The sequence below is a fragment of the Lutjanus erythropterus genome, chromosome 22, assembly GCF_056507025.1.
Source record: "Lutjanus erythropterus isolate fLutEry1 chromosome 22, fLutEry1.hap2, whole genome shotgun sequence".
In the NCBI taxonomy this organism is placed as follows: Eukaryota; Metazoa; Chordata; class Actinopteri; order Lutjaniformes; family Lutjanidae; genus Lutjanus; species Lutjanus erythropterus.
In genome coordinates, this window is record NC_139338.1 from 27,277,507 (window position 1) to 27,295,196 (window position 17,690).

A 17,690-nucleotide genomic window follows, 5' to 3' on the forward strand; every position below is an offset into this window, starting at 1 on the left:
TATTTCGATAAAGTTTATGATTATAATGAGTTAGGATCTTTTTTTTCATCACTTTGGAGGAAATGGGCCTGGCTGCGATATTGATCACCCAATGAGGCTTTTATTGTGAAAAGATAAAGGTGACCGGAAGTAGTACCCTCGACCTGACAAGGGCGGTTTCTTCAACAAACTCCATGATGGCGGTCGGACGAGGGGAGTTTTTCCGGAGTTTGTTGGAGGGCCTGGAGAGGATACCCGCTCAGGCGGCTCCGGGTAGATTACAGCCGTGTCACGGTGAAGAAAACCCGGGTTTAGGCGGAGGACAGTTCGGTCTGGATAAAGGAAAAAGAGGCGGCAAGAGGAGGAAGAGACGGACGAGCTGGGTTAACTTTAGCGGGAGTGACCACAGGTGACGGGGCGCGCGGTTACCTCCCACACCCAGCATTATTTACCTGAAGGATTTAACTTAAACTTGGTACGTTAATGTTTTTTATACAGCTGTCCAGAACCGAGAATAGAGAGAAAAAAAGCAGATTCTCCTCAATTAATAACGTCTCCACCTGAGGAAAACTTACTGGAAAGGTAAGTTAGCTAGCCACCATAAATTAGCAGTTAATGCTAACTGCAATTATCTTTGACTCCATCTGTAGTGTCTGGTTCAGTTGAAATTTATTGTGCAGAATAAAATTCAAAAATGCTTTTACTTAACATTAGCTACTTTAGCTAACATGATGGTTGATAAATTATTACTTAAGAAGAAAAAGGAAGCTAATTGAAAAAATCAATCAGTAATTTGACAGAAATCTGTAAACTGTAGAGCTGCAATGATTATTTGATTTTTAACCGTTTGTTAAGTTAATCACAGCTGTTGTCATAATTGCTTAATCGTTTTGAGTCATTTATAATAAATAAATAAAAAAAATTCTCAGCTTTCAGCTTCTCCGATGTAAATATTTTCTGTTTTCTCTATTTCTTTTATGACTGTAAACTGAAACTCTTTGTGTTGTGGACAAAACAAGACACTTGAGGACATCATCTTGGGCTTTTGGGAAACACTGATTCACCATTTGTAGTTGTTTTATGAACCAAACAACTGATTAATCTAGAATATAATCAATAGATTAATTGATTATTGAAGTAATCGTTAGTTGCAGCTTGAGTAAATTGTGTTTCTTGATAATTAAACCACTGGGTTAGCTAAGTGATTAATAAATGTACAGAAAAAAAATATCTATTTTAATAATTATTCAAGTGTTTTTTAAGCTGCTGTGCAAAAAATTTACTGGTTCCAGCTAGTGTTGCTACTTCTGTGCTTTTTACTTAAAGGGATAGTTCAGATTATTTGGTGTGGGGCTGTATGGGGTTGTCTACTCACCCATAGTCAGTAGATGCTGGTCGGTAGGCCCCCAGTTTGAAGAAGCAGAGAGGAGTACCAGGATGGAAGCTGTTCAATAATGCTATTAGTCGGTGTCAGTTTAAGTGTATGCTATATTTAGAGCACTTTTGCCAGTTTACTTTGCCATCAGACAGCCTTCTCTGATGGGGAAACCCAATATTTCGCTTATATAATTGCGGTTTCCTGTCAGAAAAGACTGTCTGACAGCAAGGGTATGTCTGTCGGTATGTGACTGGCAAAACCACAGGTGGAATGAAAAGGTAGAAATGCCTTGTTATTTGTTCTTCAGGCTGCCCTCTGAGATCCTGGTAAAAATTCTGACGTACCTGGACGCCTCCTCTCTGTTCTGCATCAGCCACGTCAGCAAGCTCTTCAACCAGCTTGCCAACAGCAAGTAAGTGTGACAGAGTCAACACAATTCTGCTTTGAGTAGAGGAGTATTTTAATAACTGTCCTGCACATCAGTTGCCTTTTTATCTCATTGAAGGCAGATATTGATGTGGACATATTTTCAGATATTCAAGTATATGTCTTTAATATGTAGGCTGTGATGTCTTCAGTTGTCTTCTTTTGTCCAACCAGCAGTCCAAAACCCAGTGACTCCTCATTTTCTGCCATATGTGACAAAGAAATGCAGCAAATCCTCATGTTTAAGAAGCCAGAACCAGCAATGTTGTCAGATGTCTCAACCATAACATGTCGGCTCTGTCGCCCTTCTAAATCAAAGCTAAGAGTAAAAATCAAGAGTCCCTCAGAATATGGTTTTGTCACAGTTCACAGAATCATATTTTTTTGTGTGTTTTTATGTGCAGTCACAACAGTCACGTGTCTCTCGGCTTGCAGCAGCTTCAGGGTCTTGTTTCCTCCATTGCAGTGTCATGTGGCAGAAGATTTACATGTCAGACTTTGGGAGTCAAACGTGGAGGCCTAAGTTGGCGGATGGTGCAGAGCAGAAGGATCCGTCGGAGGGCCACTGGAAGAAGCTGTACCTCAGGACCATCGCTGGACAAGAGCTGAACAACTGGAGGAGACAGCTGAGACACATCAACCCGTACACCGGGATGCCCAGGGACACAGAGTGGGTCCTCAGGTACGTCGATGATGATCAGTGATGATGTCCCTTAATGACTTGTTTTAACCACAACCCAAAGATTTTTTTTCTTATCCAGGTACCTGAATGTGAGCTGGGAGCTGACGGTGTGCGACTGTTGGGGAGCGGAGCAGACGCTGCAGCAGAGCCGAGTGTACTTCTGCAACTCTTCTGTGATCGTCCGTTGGAGCGGAGGCAGCTTCCCCCTGTACCATCAAATCAGCAAAATCCAGCTGCACGGAGTCCGGAGAGAGACGCCGACGAGCCACGATGTCAGGAAGTAAGATACACTTCCCACCTTCCACATCACCTCCGCCACCATCACCACCACACCTTCACCCTTCACTCCTCTTCCTCTCCGTCAGGCTGGATTGGCGCTCTCTGATTTTAAAGCTGGACATGAAGACTCACCCGGGTCGGTTCATTGGCAAAGACAGACTGATCAAACTGATGCACGTGCTGCCCGGCGTCGTCATCGGCATCTGGAGGGTAAGTGTTTCCCAAACTTTTTCTGACAGGCCTACATTATTTATTCATCAACTATTAAATTAATCATCAACTATTTTGATAATCAGTGAATCATTTTGTGTAATTTTATTCAGAGAAAAAATGTCAAAATTCTCAAAATCTTTATTTTTGGGTTGTGGACAAAACGAGACATTTGAGGACGTCATCGTGGACTTTGGGAAACAGAAATCAAGAAAGAAAGAAAATCAACTTTGTTCATCATTTTCAGACATTTTATTGACCAAACAACTAATTCTTTTATCAAGAAAATAATCGATGGTTTAATCGATAATGAGGAAAGACTTAAAAAATCGGTCAAAACATGGATTTATTTTTCAACATTGTGACAGGATTAATTAATCAAGAAATTGAAAAAATAACTGACAGATTAATGGACAATGAAAATAATTGTTGGTTACATCCTTAAATCATTAACAATAATTGGAGAAGCACCTGATAAAAATGAATTCAAAAGTTGAATTTTAGTGAAATAAAGGTCGGCGTGACAGAAGTAAACTCTTGATTATTTCCCTACATAAATGATTCAACTTTCTTTGTCTCTTTATTTCTTCCCTGTAGGGTCAGAGCAGCGTTGCCTTCATCATGGTCAGTCTGCACTTCCACAGACTGGTGGAAAAGAGTCTGCTGGGAACTCCAGTGTGGTGAGTTCACATGTCATCAACTCAACCCGTCAGACTGACAAAACAAACATCCAGTGAATGTGGAAGCACCTTTTTCCAGTCTGAACTGGGTCAAAGTGCTGAAGTTTATCCAACAAGTTCTGTAAAGACCAGCGAGTCGGCTCAGTTTGGACATGATCAGAGAGGTAAGAGCTCCCTCTGCTGGTCACAACGCATCACTGCAGCTGCAGTCACCAAGCTGATAACATGTATGAAGGTGGAAGTTCCCAAAAATATTTACAAAGATACACTTTTCAAATGATAAATTGTTTTTTTTTAGTTTAGTAATTTAGTAAAAATTTAGTATATAAAAGTAGGAGTGAAGACAAACATGTTTTGTGATTATTGATGATAGGGATTAGTCCTTATTGCAGTAACATTTCAAAATCATATCAAAATGCTCTTATTTCAAATGACTTGAGAGCAGTTTTCATCATCTTAAAATAAACTTTTGAACCCCATTTTCATGCCTCTGCACCTGCGACAGCTGTGGCTGGAGGTATTATGTTGTCAGGTCGTCTGTCCCTCCGTCCATCCCATTCTTATGAACACAATATCTCAAGAATGCCTTCAGGGAATTTCTTCAAACTTGACACAAATGTCCCCCTGGAATCACGAAGGAGCCGATGAGATTTTGGGGGTCAAAGGTCACTGTGACCACACAAAACACTCTAGATTTCATACACTTATTACGACAAAATTTCACACAAATATCTGATAGTATAAAGTGATGAGGTAATGACATTTTATAGCCCAAAGGTTGAGGGTCAATGTCATTGTGACATCACAACAGAAACCTTTACTTGATGCTGAAGTAGTTGCTGCTGCTATCTTCTGTTAAGCGGAGTGGTGCTGGTGGCACGCAAAAGTCGTTGGCGAGAGCTTTGTGAATTAAAAGATGCTGAGCTGCCGTCTCTTGCTGTTGGACTTGTGAGTTTCAGTCGGCTGATACTTGGTAAGTATTAGCTGGCGTTCTCTGTTTTGTCTTGATGCACTTGCTTGATGTTTTGCTGCGTTAGCAAAGTTGCCGGCTCGCTAGGTTTTGGTTAAAATAATGTAATTATAACTAATGTTTGTGTACATCTGTCCATATTTATGATAGCAGGGTGTAAGTAAATCTGAAACTGTAGAGGGCACCAAATCACAAAAATATCAGTTCCTTTCTTATAGTGGTTTGTTAAATCCATAATTTACAAATTCAGGGACAGACCGAGTTGTAACAGTAGCTGTAAAATAAATTTTATCTGGTCAGTTACATTTTCATAAGCTTTGATTTTAGTGTAAGAAAATATTGAGTATTGTGATATTATTTTTTATGATACTGTGTTGATTCTCAGATCGTGACGTGTGTGGTGATATTCTGATACATGCAAAGTTTCATGGTTAACTTTGTGTTGTGTTTAAACCCCCAACTGCTGGATAGCACTGCTGTTACCTGTCTTCTCTGTTCTGATTGCATAAAACTTTTTTAATATGGTGTTTATACTCTATTCACTTTATACTTTTCTTAAATAAAGTAATATATCATCTTGTTAACTGTATTGCAGTATATTGACTCTTAACCCCTGTATTGTGATTTGTATCTTATTGTCAGATTCTTGCTTTGATTTAGTTCCGTATATAGTCCTTATAGTTGTGTCTGTTGTGCTCATTTATGCTCTGCTCAGGTTTTTCCTGTAGTTTTCATCATGTTTGTCCCTCCCTGCAGCCTGTACTCTGAGCCTGTGGACATTGCGCCTGTGGATAACTCGGACCCTGTGTCCGGTCTACACGGATACACTCTGCACTTTGTCCTGTACAACACCGGCGCTGAGATCATGTCGGGACACTTCAGCCAGCTCTCCTGTCGTACAGGTAATCTGATTACATAAGGCAGTCTGATCAACAGGAAGCCCAATCAGTATGAATATATCTGAGGTTATCTAATCCACATATAATCTGAGTATTCTGTTTTTTCTGGTTAACCGGTAATTTGATCAACATCTACACTGATTAACAGGCAAATTAATGACTTTATCTGATTACTTAATCTGAGAAATTAGTAATTGATTACTCTCACACTCACAGCCTCAACCTATTAATAAATATTAATTCATAATTCAGAATTTGGGGTTTTACACTTTTTTTAGTTGTGAGTTAAACCTGAATCTTGTCTTTATTAATTCAGACTCATGACTTGTATAGATGTTTAACTTTTAAAGAGAATTCTGGCTTTAGATTCTAACATTTTGATGAAAAGACAACTGCAACTGTCCTGCTCATGGTGTAAAGGCCTGATGTTTGTTTTATTGCTGCGCTCAGTCCAGGCCCAGCCAGGACTTCTGGAGCTGAGGGTCATCAGCAAGACCAGCTTCTCTCAGCACAGATCGCTGTCTGGAAGCATCAAGCTGCCCTGGAAGACCGAGGGACTGGAGGGCTCAGTGGAGGTACAACTATTTTTTAACAGGACAGAACTGATTAAGTTTAACAATAAGAAACAATTATTTCATGTTTGGTAAAGCTTAAACCTAATAGTTTAAGTTTTTTCTACTAATTACTGTGAGCATTTGGTTTTACACTGTGTGACACTGTGGTCATAGACTTCTGTTTTGACTGAGCAAAGTAAGTTTCGTTTTTGCTCAGCTGTCTGGGGGGAACAATGGGACACATCTTTTTTATCTCTGATGTTTTTTGGGTGTTTTTTTGTCCTCACGCTGCGTAGAACTGCTGCATGATGATGCTGACCCTGCTGGATGTGTTCCAGAAACCCTTCTGGTGCGTCAGCTCACCCATTCGCATCACGATGGTGAAGAAGATGCAGTCCTCCGACTACAGCGGCGAGCACTTTCTGATGGAGTACTGGGACCCGGAGGGTCATGTGAAGATGAGGCTGGTCTGGTTGAAGGAGCAGAAGCAGTTCTTCCTCATCAGACTCTCTGTCTATGTTCCTGTTTTCAAAGTCAACAAGCATTTCAGCACAGATTACTGAAGCTGAACTGGATCGCTCAGTGTTGTAGTGTACGAGTCTTTCAGTTCTGACTTCTGCAGTGTTATATCAGTTGTTAACAACATTTCCTACTTAGTGGTTGTTGTTAATATATTTATACAAAAGGCTCAAAGCAAAAAGCACTAAGTGTTTATTTTGAATTCCAGTATTTACTGAGGACATATTAAATTTAGTAAGATATTTCAGTTTCAATCACAAACACATGGCAGAGTTTCATGTGACTAAATGTTGAGCTTCACAGTCCTAAGAAAATAAACCTTATTCTCAGAGATTTTGCCATGATTTTTTTTTTCTTTTCAAAAATGCTTCTCATCTTTGACAAGGAATTCAGTTTTGATGTTATGATTCTTACATGGTTACATTTTAATGTACCTAAAAGGAGCAGAATTTCAGCTGTGCATTAGCAGTTTTAAATGACAGAGAACCTCTTTTGAGAAAACCGATTAATTTAATTAGTGTGATTTACAGGAAAAATATTCAGAGTGTTTTATATTAGTGTAAAAAAGGTACCCAACACCTCAATGATATTATGGCAAAAGAAAAAAAAGTCCTAGGCACAGAAAATAGAAATGTCACAGAAAAAAAGTCACTGAACGCTGTCTGGTTTTGCCACCAACCGATTTTCTGGCAGGACAATAATGACTGAACTGAACAAAGTGCTTGAATGATTACTAAGATAATTTCTTTTTTACAGCATCGGTACCTTGAATACTATCATGTGGCATTGAAAAAGTATTGAAGTATCATTGCTTTTAACAACTGTATCTGACAATTCGGAGAGATGGACAAGGTTTTCATCATTGTCCTCATTTCCAAAGGCCAGTTGCCAACATCAGGACTCAGTTGTGCTTTGTTCCCTCCTGTTGGTTGATTCTTTGGCCACTCCAACAGACACATCTGAAAAATCTCTCGGGGTTGTCCAGTAGTTTCTTCCTCACGTCACAGTATTGTGCTTGTTTTCCATCACCAGATAAGATGAGTTTAGGATCCAGAGTCACGTCCACTGTGAACGGCTGGACGCTCTTCAACTCGCTCTTCTTTCTTTCACAGTCTCGCAGACTAACGTCTAAAACATGGCAGAGGTGGAGACACTGTTATTATCATTAGGCTGTTATTATTGGACAGAGGTTATAACTTTTGGAAACTAAATCAAGTTTTATGATGCATAATGTTGCCAGGCAACCAGCGATTCTGTTTTGTTTTTTGAACTAAACCAGTGGACACTGCAGACAGACACTGCAGCCGCTCTACTCTGTCTCCTGACCCAAAAACAGATGGATGGCTCAATGACTGAATGAATAGTTGACAGAATTATTATATTATATTTTCCCCAGCTTACCTTTTGGTTCCAGGCAGGACTTCTGTAAACTCTGCACCAGATCGTTCCTGCTGATCTTCTCTAACACCTTCATGGTTTCCTCCATGGCTCCGGTGCCACCATATTTCTGTGCCATCAGATCCACTGTGTCCTGCCTGTCCGCTTTCTCCAGCTGAGCTGCTGCGATACCCGAGTGGCCTTCCAAGACGTCATCCTGCTTCAGGAACCACTTGAATTTCTTGAACTCGTCATCTTTTAATTGCTGCAGTGCTTTCCAGAGCTCTATGGAAAATTTTGCCATTTAGGCTCCCTGGTAAAATTTATAGAGAAAAATATTCTTAAGGACATTTGTGTCTGTTGAGATGATTCAATCAAAATTATTTTTTGGTGACTTGTTGGCAACCAAACAAGCTGTAAACAACACTGACATATTAACTGACATTAGCACGTCTGCAGCCAGAGACTTAACAGTGTAACTTAACCCTCCATGGGCATCAAAACTTCAATCAACATCTTCAGGTGATTGATTATCTCGTTGGGTAAGTTGTTGTTGGAGATAACTGGGCTGCTTCTGAAATATGACATTAAGCATGCTAAAACAGTTTGAGATTTATTATGTCTAGAACCTTGGTATGAAACCAATATTTGTGAACTGCAGACTCTTAAAGGGAAGATATTACAGTATTCAAGCACAGAAGTGCTAACGACATCAACATAACAGGAAGGATGTCACGTGTGCTTTCTCCGCGACACAAACGGCAGCATTGCCTTGGTGACACACTGACAGGCTGCAGGTTGTAGGATGGGTTTGAGAGGGGAGAGGGAGGGATTCTACTTAATGTGGTGTGTAAATTGCTCTAAATAAATAAATAACAGTATTGAAATTGATAGATTTGGACTTGGAGGACTGAAATGACATTTTTCTTACTACAGAGTACAAAGAAAGGTATAGTTGTCCAGTATTCACTCTGTTTGCTCTGTTTTGCGCCGCACAAACTCCTGATATTTTGTTCTTTAGCTGCTAAAAGCCAGTCCATGCTTTTGTTTTTCTGCTGTTTGGTGCCAGGCAGGTAGAGTACGGTAACCTTTCAGAGCATTTTCACTGATAGCAATCAAATCTGTGGGTTTGTCAGTGTACAGCTTCTGTCAGATTACATGTTAAGATTGTTGTAGACAGCGTGTCAAGTGCAGCTCAAATTATGTGACTTGTTAAAAAGCTGAAGTTGTTGTCATGGTGAGAACTGGAGACCAGGTTGGAGGTGGGGCTCCGTTCATTTCACTGAAAGCTGTTCATTGTGGATTTCTGGGTATAAAATGACCCAGATCTTCCCCCATCTTGCAGCCTATAAAGCAAGTGCACCGTTTGCTGAGTCGACTTAACTTCTGGTTTAGTTCTCTGCAAATGTGAATGGGCATAAAATGATTTAATCGTGAGACTCTTACAGATTTTCCAAATGCTGTTGGACCATATGGATCAAATTCTGACAGTGAAATCAGTCTTTTCACAGAGTTGAAATGCAGAAAATTCCTCCACCGTTTTACAGTGGCTTCTTTCAGAATTTAATCTTGAGGAAAAAAGTCGTTTTGGGTCGCTGTATATCACATGACGTTGTCATTAGGATTTTTACAATTTTCTCTCAGGTTTTCAGTTTTCCCTTTGACTTAAATTTCTGGATAAAATTATTTTCCATGGATTTAAACAGCTTGTGGATAATGAATGAATGAATGAATAAATAAAGCTGATTCCAGGACCGACAACTGTAAAAAGTACTTTCCCAAATTTAGTGACAAAAAGACCAGGAATACACTTTAAAGACCACCACTATCAAGGGATTTTCTAACATCTGTGTGTGTTTTTTCATATGTTTTAATCAAACTCACCAAGCAGAATTCAGCACTGAGATCTCCAAGTGTAGAGAGATGAACGGTCCAGTTTGGTAGTTTGTGATCCTCTGTCCAGGAGAATTTGGATGTCTTTTCTTTCACTTCCACTTCTCACCATTTTTGGTTTTGCACATTTTTTTATTTTTTATTTTATCTTGTCATGAACCTCAGGTTCCTCATCGAGGTGGACATGACCTCCACATGACAACAGGCCCAAAGCATCAAACCGGCTCTTAAAAAATACAGTATAAAAGATAAAACAAATACAAAACAAAAACATTCATTCCTTTGTTGGAGGATATACTTCCTAATGCTGAAGTGAGATATACCTTCTTCAACTTAGTAATTTAATTAATTATAATATTATGTAATATAAAAGGACTCGGTCCTTGAAAGGTCATAAAGTTAAAGTGTCAGCGACACTGCACTGTGAAAAACCACACAATGGATACTGATTACTTGCACAGAAAGGTTTCACTTCCTTCTTGCAGGGTTATACGTGAGGCCACTTGTGAATTTTTGCTGCGGCTAAAATGAACACTTAAGAAAGTAAATTTCAGTTTTACTGACACCCCTTACTGGCTGTGTCACCTTATCAGCATTTTTAAGAGCCACTGTTTCCTGTAAAAGCAAAGGGAAACTCTCTGTGCATTAAATCGGCAAGTTAGCAGATTTGAGAGTGATAAATCAAGGATCTTATTCTTTAATAAAAAGGTCTCACTTTGTAGGGATCCTTTCCATAATTTTGTCAGCCACTTAGCATAACAGTCTGAGCCCTTTAAGTGGCAAAAACAAGTAAGTGGTCTGGCTCAATACTGGACCAATGTCAAAAATTATTCTCCCAATTAGTGCCTTAGTTAAAAAAAATCATGAGTTACCCTTTAACCTCTAAAATGCATTATTTATTATTCATTAGTAATTATTTTTGATGATGAAATTGTTGGACACAATGTTATACATTTTGTAAAATATTACATGATTATTCTGTTGTGTTAAACTGATTACTTTAGACTGTTAGCACAAAAATATTTTGTTTTGAAAAAAAGCTTCTGAAATTCTTTTTGTAATTTGCTCACAATTTTATTTAAAACAATTGGCACAATTTTACGTAAGTCAATACATTTCTGGAATTTACAAAGCTAAAGCAAAAAAAAAAAAAAGGATGACATGACTGATTACTTTTTATATAATCAGATTGAAATAAAAAAAATCATCCAACATTAGTAAATAGCTGCACTTGAAACGTGAAATCTTTTGTTTCTCAGCACAAAACAAACAAGCTGTTTTTCTGGTTTTTACAAACAAGACTAAACAATCCAATCCATTATTTATTTGTCAGTCATTTACTTGATTTAATACACAATCGTCTTCACAAGTCTAAAAGATAGAAGTGCAAAGTTGGATCAGTTTGAGTGTAGCGGCTTTCAGTTTGGTATTCAGATATATTGTTTGGTACGGCAACACTGGATTACATTTGGAACACATACAGCACTATTAATTAAAGTAAGGAGAAAAGTGATGTATTACAAAAATGAAAGTAGTAATGGAATACAGCAAAAATAAAAACATCTACAAACGCAATAAGAAAAATTCACCAGTATTTGAAATACAGTACATACAAGTCATTACCAGTGAAAAAGTCCGAGCCTGCTCAGGCATCAGGCGTAGCAATATGGCACTTATTTGAAAAAAAAAAAAAGCTTGTCTTGGATCTGTTTTTGTGAAGTTACGTGTACTTGCTCCACCTCTAACATATTTTCATGGTCAAAGTCATCCTTGGCGTTTGTTTCCCCTCCAGTCAGCGGCCACCGTGGCTGACGAGAGACAAATTTACAAGATTGACAAGCAGCAGATCTTGTGAGTCACGGGACTTTCTTTACAAGGATATCCTCAAAAAGAATGTGGTTTCAAAAGAAAATTGGGGCACTGTTGGGAGTTAGTAAGTAAGTAAACTGTCCTAGAACTATATATAAACAAGCAAAAACAATAGGTTAGTTATGGATAAACAACTGAGACACAGTAGCACCAAATAAAAAAAAATCTTATCCATTCCTTGCACCTCAATATTGCTTGTAGATGATGAACATCTCCTGCCAACAAAGTCTGTTATGTTAAAGTTTTTTGGCGAATTGTTTCCAACAGCTGTTGATCAGGAAAATTGTGTGAAACTGAAGGATGTTGTACTGTATAGCCCCCTTAGATTTGATAGATATGACAATCTGCAGGGATGCAAATTGTATTACAGTGTACGCTAACAGAGTACAAGATACAGACAAGAGTGGTTAAAAACTTTAGTGAGATAATATAGTTCTATATTAGTCTGATAAGTACTGTTTACCAGGTTCATGTGATTCACAACTCAACCCTGTCCAACTTCAAGATGAGTAGAAGTTTAATCAATTGGTATACTGAAACACCTCCAAGTATGATTAATTGTCATGATTGACAGGACATATGATCAAGGGGGTGGAGTTTATACCATCATCATTAGTACAGGGACTTAAGTATGGAAGGACTTTCTCAGTGAAGGAGCAGCCAGTGATTGAGTAGAGACGATCTGCAGTATCTACATCATAGAAGGAGACCAGACCGTCCTCATAATCCACAAACACTCCCACCCTCTGAGGATTGGACTTCAGAGAGAGACTCACTGATGGGTCATCAATGGCCTCATACTCATCTCCATTCCTCAACCATAAAGTCCAGAAGCCATTCTTTGGACACAGTGTGATGTTTCCTTTTCTGTCAATGGACTCTTTGGCGATTCCTACGGTCCAGGCTGTCTTCCCTTTAACCTGAACCTCGTAGTAAAATCTTCCTGAAGAGAAACTCTGCTTTCCTAAGACGTTCACACATGTGTTAAATCTTTCAGGGTTGTCAGGTAGGTTCTTTCTCACATCACCATGATGAACTCGTTTCCCATCATCGGACAGGATGAGTTTAGGATGTGCTGTATCGGGATCCAGAGTCACATCCACTGCAAACAGTTGGACACTCATCAGCTCAGCCTTCTTTCTTTCATGTTCCTCTGAATTTTCAGACGTTTGAAATCTAGATGTCTTAATGTTCAGTGGATGGTTGATGGGAGAGATAACCAGAGGAGCAGAGTTTATACCACCATCTTTAGTAGATGGACTGAAGAATGGGTAGAGTTTCTCAGTGAAGGTGCAGTCAGTGAAGGAATAGAGATGATCTGCAGCATCTACGTCATAAAAGGAGACCAGACCTTCTTCATAGTCCACAAACACCCCCACCTTCTGAGGATGCGTCTTCAGTGGGAGACGCACTATAGGGTCATCAACAGCCATGTACTCATCTCCATTCTCTAAAGAAACTGTCCAGAAACCATATTCTGGACTCAGTGTGATCATTTTCTTCCTGTTAATTGACTCTTTGGCCATTCCTAAAGTCCAGGCAGTCTTCCCTTTAACCTGAACCTCAAAATAAAACTTTCCAGTGGAGAAACTCTGCTTTCCTAAGACATTAACACATCTCTTAAACCTCTTAGGGTTGTCTGGGAGTTTCCACACATCACCATCATGCACTTGTTTGCAATCATCAGACAGGAAGAGAGCAGGATGTGCTGTATCAGGATCGAGAGTCACTTCCACTGCAAACTTCTGGACACTCATCAGCTCAGCTTTTTTCTTCTGATTAACAGGTGACATAATCAGAGGGGCAGAGTTTATACCACCGTCGTTAGTACAGGGGCTGAAGAATGGGTAGAGTTTCTCAGTGAAGGAGCAATCTGTGAAGGAATAGAGGTGATCTGCAGTATCTACGTCATAAAAGGAGACCAGACCATTGTCATAATCCACAAACACCCCCACTTTCTGAGGCTGTGACTTCAGGGTGAGACACACTGATGGGCCAGTAAGAGCCTTGTACTCATATCCATTCCTTAAACCAAAAGTCCAAAGACCACCTTCAGGACTCAGTGTGATATCTTCCTTCCTGTTAATCGACCCTTTCGCCACTCCTACGGTCCAGGCAGTCTTCCCTTTAACCTGCACCTCATAGTAAAATTTTCCTGAAGAGAAACTCTGCTTTCCTAAGACGTTCACACATTTGAAAAATCTCTCAGGGTTGTCTGGCAGATTCCTCCTCACATCACTACAATATACTTGTTTTCTATCATCAGACAGGATGAGAGCAGGATGTGCTGTATCAGGATCCAGGGTCACCTCCACTGCAAACTGCTGGATACTCGTCAGCTCAGCTTTTTTTCTTATGCACGCTTCTTTCTGATTACTGAGGTCATGTGTCTTAAGGTTGAGTGGGTGATCAACATGTGACATAATCAGAGGAGCAGAGTTTATACCACCATTATTAGTACAGGGGCTGAAGAATGGGTAGAGTTTCTCAGTGAAGGTGCAGCCAGTGAAGGAGTAGAGATGATCTGCAGCATCTACGTCATAAAAGGAGACCAGATCATTGTCATAATCCACAAACACCCCCACCTTCTTAAGCTGTGACTTCAAGGAGATATTGACAGGAAGTTCATCATTGGCAGTGTACTCATTTCCATTCCTCAACCATATGGTCCAGAAGCCATCCTCAGGACTCAGTGTAATTTTTTTTTTTCTGTTGATGGATTCTTTTGCCACTCCTACAGTCCAGGCAGTCTTCCCTTTAACCTGAACCTCAAAGTAAGATTTTCCTGAAGAAAAACTCTGCTTTCCTAAGACGTTGACACATTTGTAAAATCTCTCAGGGTTGTCTGGAAGTTTCCTTCTCACATCACCATGATTTACTTGTCTCCTGTCACTAGACACAATGAGATTAGGATGTGCTGTATCAGGATCCAGAGTCACATCCACTGCAAACTGTTGAACCCACTTTAGCTCAGGCGTCTTTCTGTTATATTCTGCTTTCCGAGCAAATTGTTCCAGCCAGTTTAGCTTGGGCATCTTTTTCTCATACTCTTCTTTCCTAGCACCATCTAGAACCAAGCAGAGGATACGTGGACATAATTAATTTTAAAACTTAAGATGCAAAGGTTTAACTTCATTACATCTTGTAGGCTGCGCCTGCCAAGCATACAGCCTAGTTTTTAACAGAAGACACAAATAGACTCCTCTTCCACGAGGATTAGTTTCTCATGTTCTTGTTTTCCTCTAGTGAGAATCTGGGTTGGTTGTCAGAGGAACAGGGTACACCTGACACTTGTAGGTAAGGGCACCCTCAAATGTGTTGAAAACCTTGAGTGAAGGTGAGACTGAAAAATGATTAGTAAATCCCTTGCTAGGTCGTACCCATATCTAATGCTGGTCTCAGGTTTAGCCGGTTTCTCTGATGACCCATGCAGGGTCTCCAAAGAGGAAAACAAGAACACAGGAAACCAGACAGATTGTCTCATCAAGCAAACACTTGTTCAGTTTGCAGCCAAGTGTGAAGTGATTGAGTCGAAGAGGCTGCAAATAGTTAGATTATCTCTACTGGGCTGGGTGCATATTTTTGCCAGAAGTCAGGAAATTCAAGTATCTTGTAGCTCTTGTTTCGCAGTGGGGTGAAGATGAGACTGAAAAATGACTAGTAGCAGTTTGTGATGCAGAGTAAAAAAGAGGGAATTGGGTTGTTATGAGCCAGTTCACAAATTTATTTATAGCTCCTAATTATGTCATCTTTTTGATATAAATACAAGGATATTCTTTTTCCAGCTTTTCGAAGAAATAAATTATTACTAAGTAGTCTCTGCATTTTTATTAATACCTTTCTATTAATAAAATAGTCATAACATGTAAAAAATTGAGATGAATGTAACCCTTCTGTGTTTTTCAGACGTTCTCATTTTCACCTTCCCCTGTCTTACCTTTTGGTCCTGAGCTGAAGTTTTCTAAACGCTGCACCAGATCATTTCTGTTGATCTTTTCTAAAACCTTTATGGTTAACTTCAGAGCTCCAGAACCTGGATACGTCTGCACTATTAGATCCACCATGTCCTGCCTGTCAGCCTTCTCCAGCCGAGCCGCTGGGATGCCTGGAAAGCCTTCCAGGGTGCCATCGTCCTTCAGGAACCACTTGAAGTGCTTAAAGTCGTCTTCTTCTAAGTCATGCAAAGTTTTCCAGAGCTCCTCTTTAATTGTCGGCATTATGGCTCCCTGCTTAAAATAAGAGGAAATTTAATCACCCTTTCTTGACAATTGGGAAAAATCATGTCCTAACCCAAAAAGATGACAAATTATTAATATGAACACTTAAATTCCAGTTTTTGGTCAAAGACGAGGCATGTTTATATATAAAATATGTGTAATTTATGACAAAAATTCAAAACTTCAAATAACTTAAAATTGTTAAAATCCTTTAAACTGTAAAACTTAACAGTACCTACTGATATCATTGGTATAAAAATGTGCTAGTACAGTCATCTTTGTTTTAAAATAATTTTTTAAATGAAAATGTTGGCCCTTTAAATTTGTTTCCCAGATTTCCATCAACTCTGTCAGATTTTTACTTAAGCATGATTTAATCAGGCACAAAAGGGTTTAGCTATACTGTCAGATGAATCTTAATCAGTTTGATTTAATACAAAAAAATCAATGAAATAAATTACTAGCCAAGAGTTTCATCTATTAAAATATATTTTCCCATCTTAATTGAAGATTAAAAATGAAAACCCTCTTCTTCACATACCTCTACAGGAGTTCATGGATGGTCACACTGGATGTTGAGGGCAGCAGTTTGGCCTGTGAAAACCTGAAAGAAAACATGAAAACATGATAGAAATAATGATTAGATTCTGCACCTCACCATTTTTATTCCTGGTGTTTCAACTGGGAGGTCAGAGGTCAGCCATTGATGAGGAACTCAAGTATTCAGTGTGTATGTCAAGAACTAATCGGCATGTATGATGCTCGTCAACATTTGGAGTAGAAGATTCACCTCCCAAACAAATGCTAGTTATTCGTGATAAACGCTCCTGTAACACCTGGCAATCTGAGTTTATTTATTTTGCACATTTCATACAAAAAGACAGTTCAAAGTGCTTTAGTTAATGTGAAACCTCTAACCTAAGAAGAACAGTATAATGGCTGCTTTCTGTTTCCCCAGTTCCTGAAGTTTGCTTGACCTCTTTCTGTTGGCTGAACGCCAGTGAAGGAAGCAACACACAGCGGGTAATTCTGACTCTACACTTGACATGTCCCTGAAAAAGACATTTATAAGGGTGATGTCTTTCTGCTTTTCTTGTACAGACTTTCCATAATATCATTAAAAAAACTCATATATATATATATATATATATATATATATATATATATATATATATATATATATAATATATATATATATATGTATATATGTGTGTGTGTGTATGTATATATGTGGCCTGGTCATAAAATGACGGGACCGGACACAGAATAAAATTTTTTGTGGGTCTTTATTCCACGACTGAACTTATAAAAACATAAGAACAGTGTTAATACTGTTGATTGAGGATTGTAGATAATTACAGTGATAATTGTAAAGGATGGCTACCTTGCTTTTTCGTACACAGAACTGGTACTCTAACTGTTAACCTCGTACTCTGATAGCATTGATGCAAAAAAAAAAAAAAAAAAAAAAAACACCCATTAATACATTTGCACCTTTAAAGTGTAATCTCTGGTTTACCCTCTAAATACACCAGGTTCATCGACTACAAAACGATAAACAAATTACTACAGAATATAGACAACAGTAGTGGCTATTTCCTAACAATAAAACAAAAAGACAATACAAATTAATACATTTTCTTAGGCCACAAAATTATTCAAGTACTTCAGTAACTTCAATTGTGTATTACCTTAGTGGAAACGTACTGTGCATTTATGAACAAAATACTGCCAACATTTACACAAAAGTCAAAAATA

General features: G+C 38.9%; 3 protein-coding genes across 3 annotated transcripts; 1 reads left to right on the plus strand and 2 right to left on the minus strand.

Moving 5' to 3' along the window:
* Nucleotides 1–157: 157 nt before the first annotated feature.
* On the plus strand, nucleotides 158–6,819 carry LOC146307045 (F-box only protein 15-like). Its single transcript, XM_084711464.1, has 10 exons — nucleotides 158–388; nucleotides 478–561; nucleotides 1,665–1,769; nucleotides 2,250–2,465; nucleotides 2,545–2,745; nucleotides 2,831–2,954; nucleotides 3,552–3,634; nucleotides 5,361–5,506; nucleotides 5,954–6,078; nucleotides 6,354–6,819. The coding sequence occupies exons 1-10, from the start codon at nucleotides 174–176 to the stop codon at nucleotides 6,618–6,620; spliced, it is 1,566 nt and encodes a 521-aa protein (XP_084567590.1). The 5' UTR covers nucleotides 158–173; the 3' UTR covers nucleotides 6,621–6,819.
* A 63-nt stretch (nucleotides 6,820–6,882) lies between these two features.
* LOC146307046 (zinc finger protein RFP-like) lies at nucleotides 6,883–9,953 on the minus strand. The gene is made up of 3 exons (XM_084711461.1): nucleotides 9,838–9,953; nucleotides 7,978–8,266; nucleotides 6,883–7,704 (listed from the first exon to the last, which is right to left on the minus strand). Exons 2-3 carry the CDS (start codon nucleotides 8,255–8,257, stop codon nucleotides 7,478–7,480), a joined length of 507 nt encoding a protein of 168 aa, XP_084567587.1. The 5' UTR covers nucleotides 8,258–8,266; nucleotides 9,838–9,953; the 3' UTR covers nucleotides 6,883–7,477.
* A 1,100-nt stretch (nucleotides 9,954–11,053) lies between these two features.
* Nucleotides 11,054–15,940, minus strand: LOC146307047 (uncharacterized). Its single transcript, XM_084711454.1, has 2 exons — nucleotides 15,653–15,940; nucleotides 11,054–14,782 (listed from the first exon to the last, which is right to left on the minus strand). The coding sequence occupies exons 1-2, from the start codon at nucleotides 15,930–15,932 to the stop codon at nucleotides 12,270–12,272; spliced, it is 2,793 nt and encodes a 930-aa protein (XP_084567580.1). The 5' UTR covers nucleotides 15,933–15,940; the 3' UTR covers nucleotides 11,054–12,269.
* Nucleotides 15,941–17,690: the final 1,750 nt, after the last annotated feature.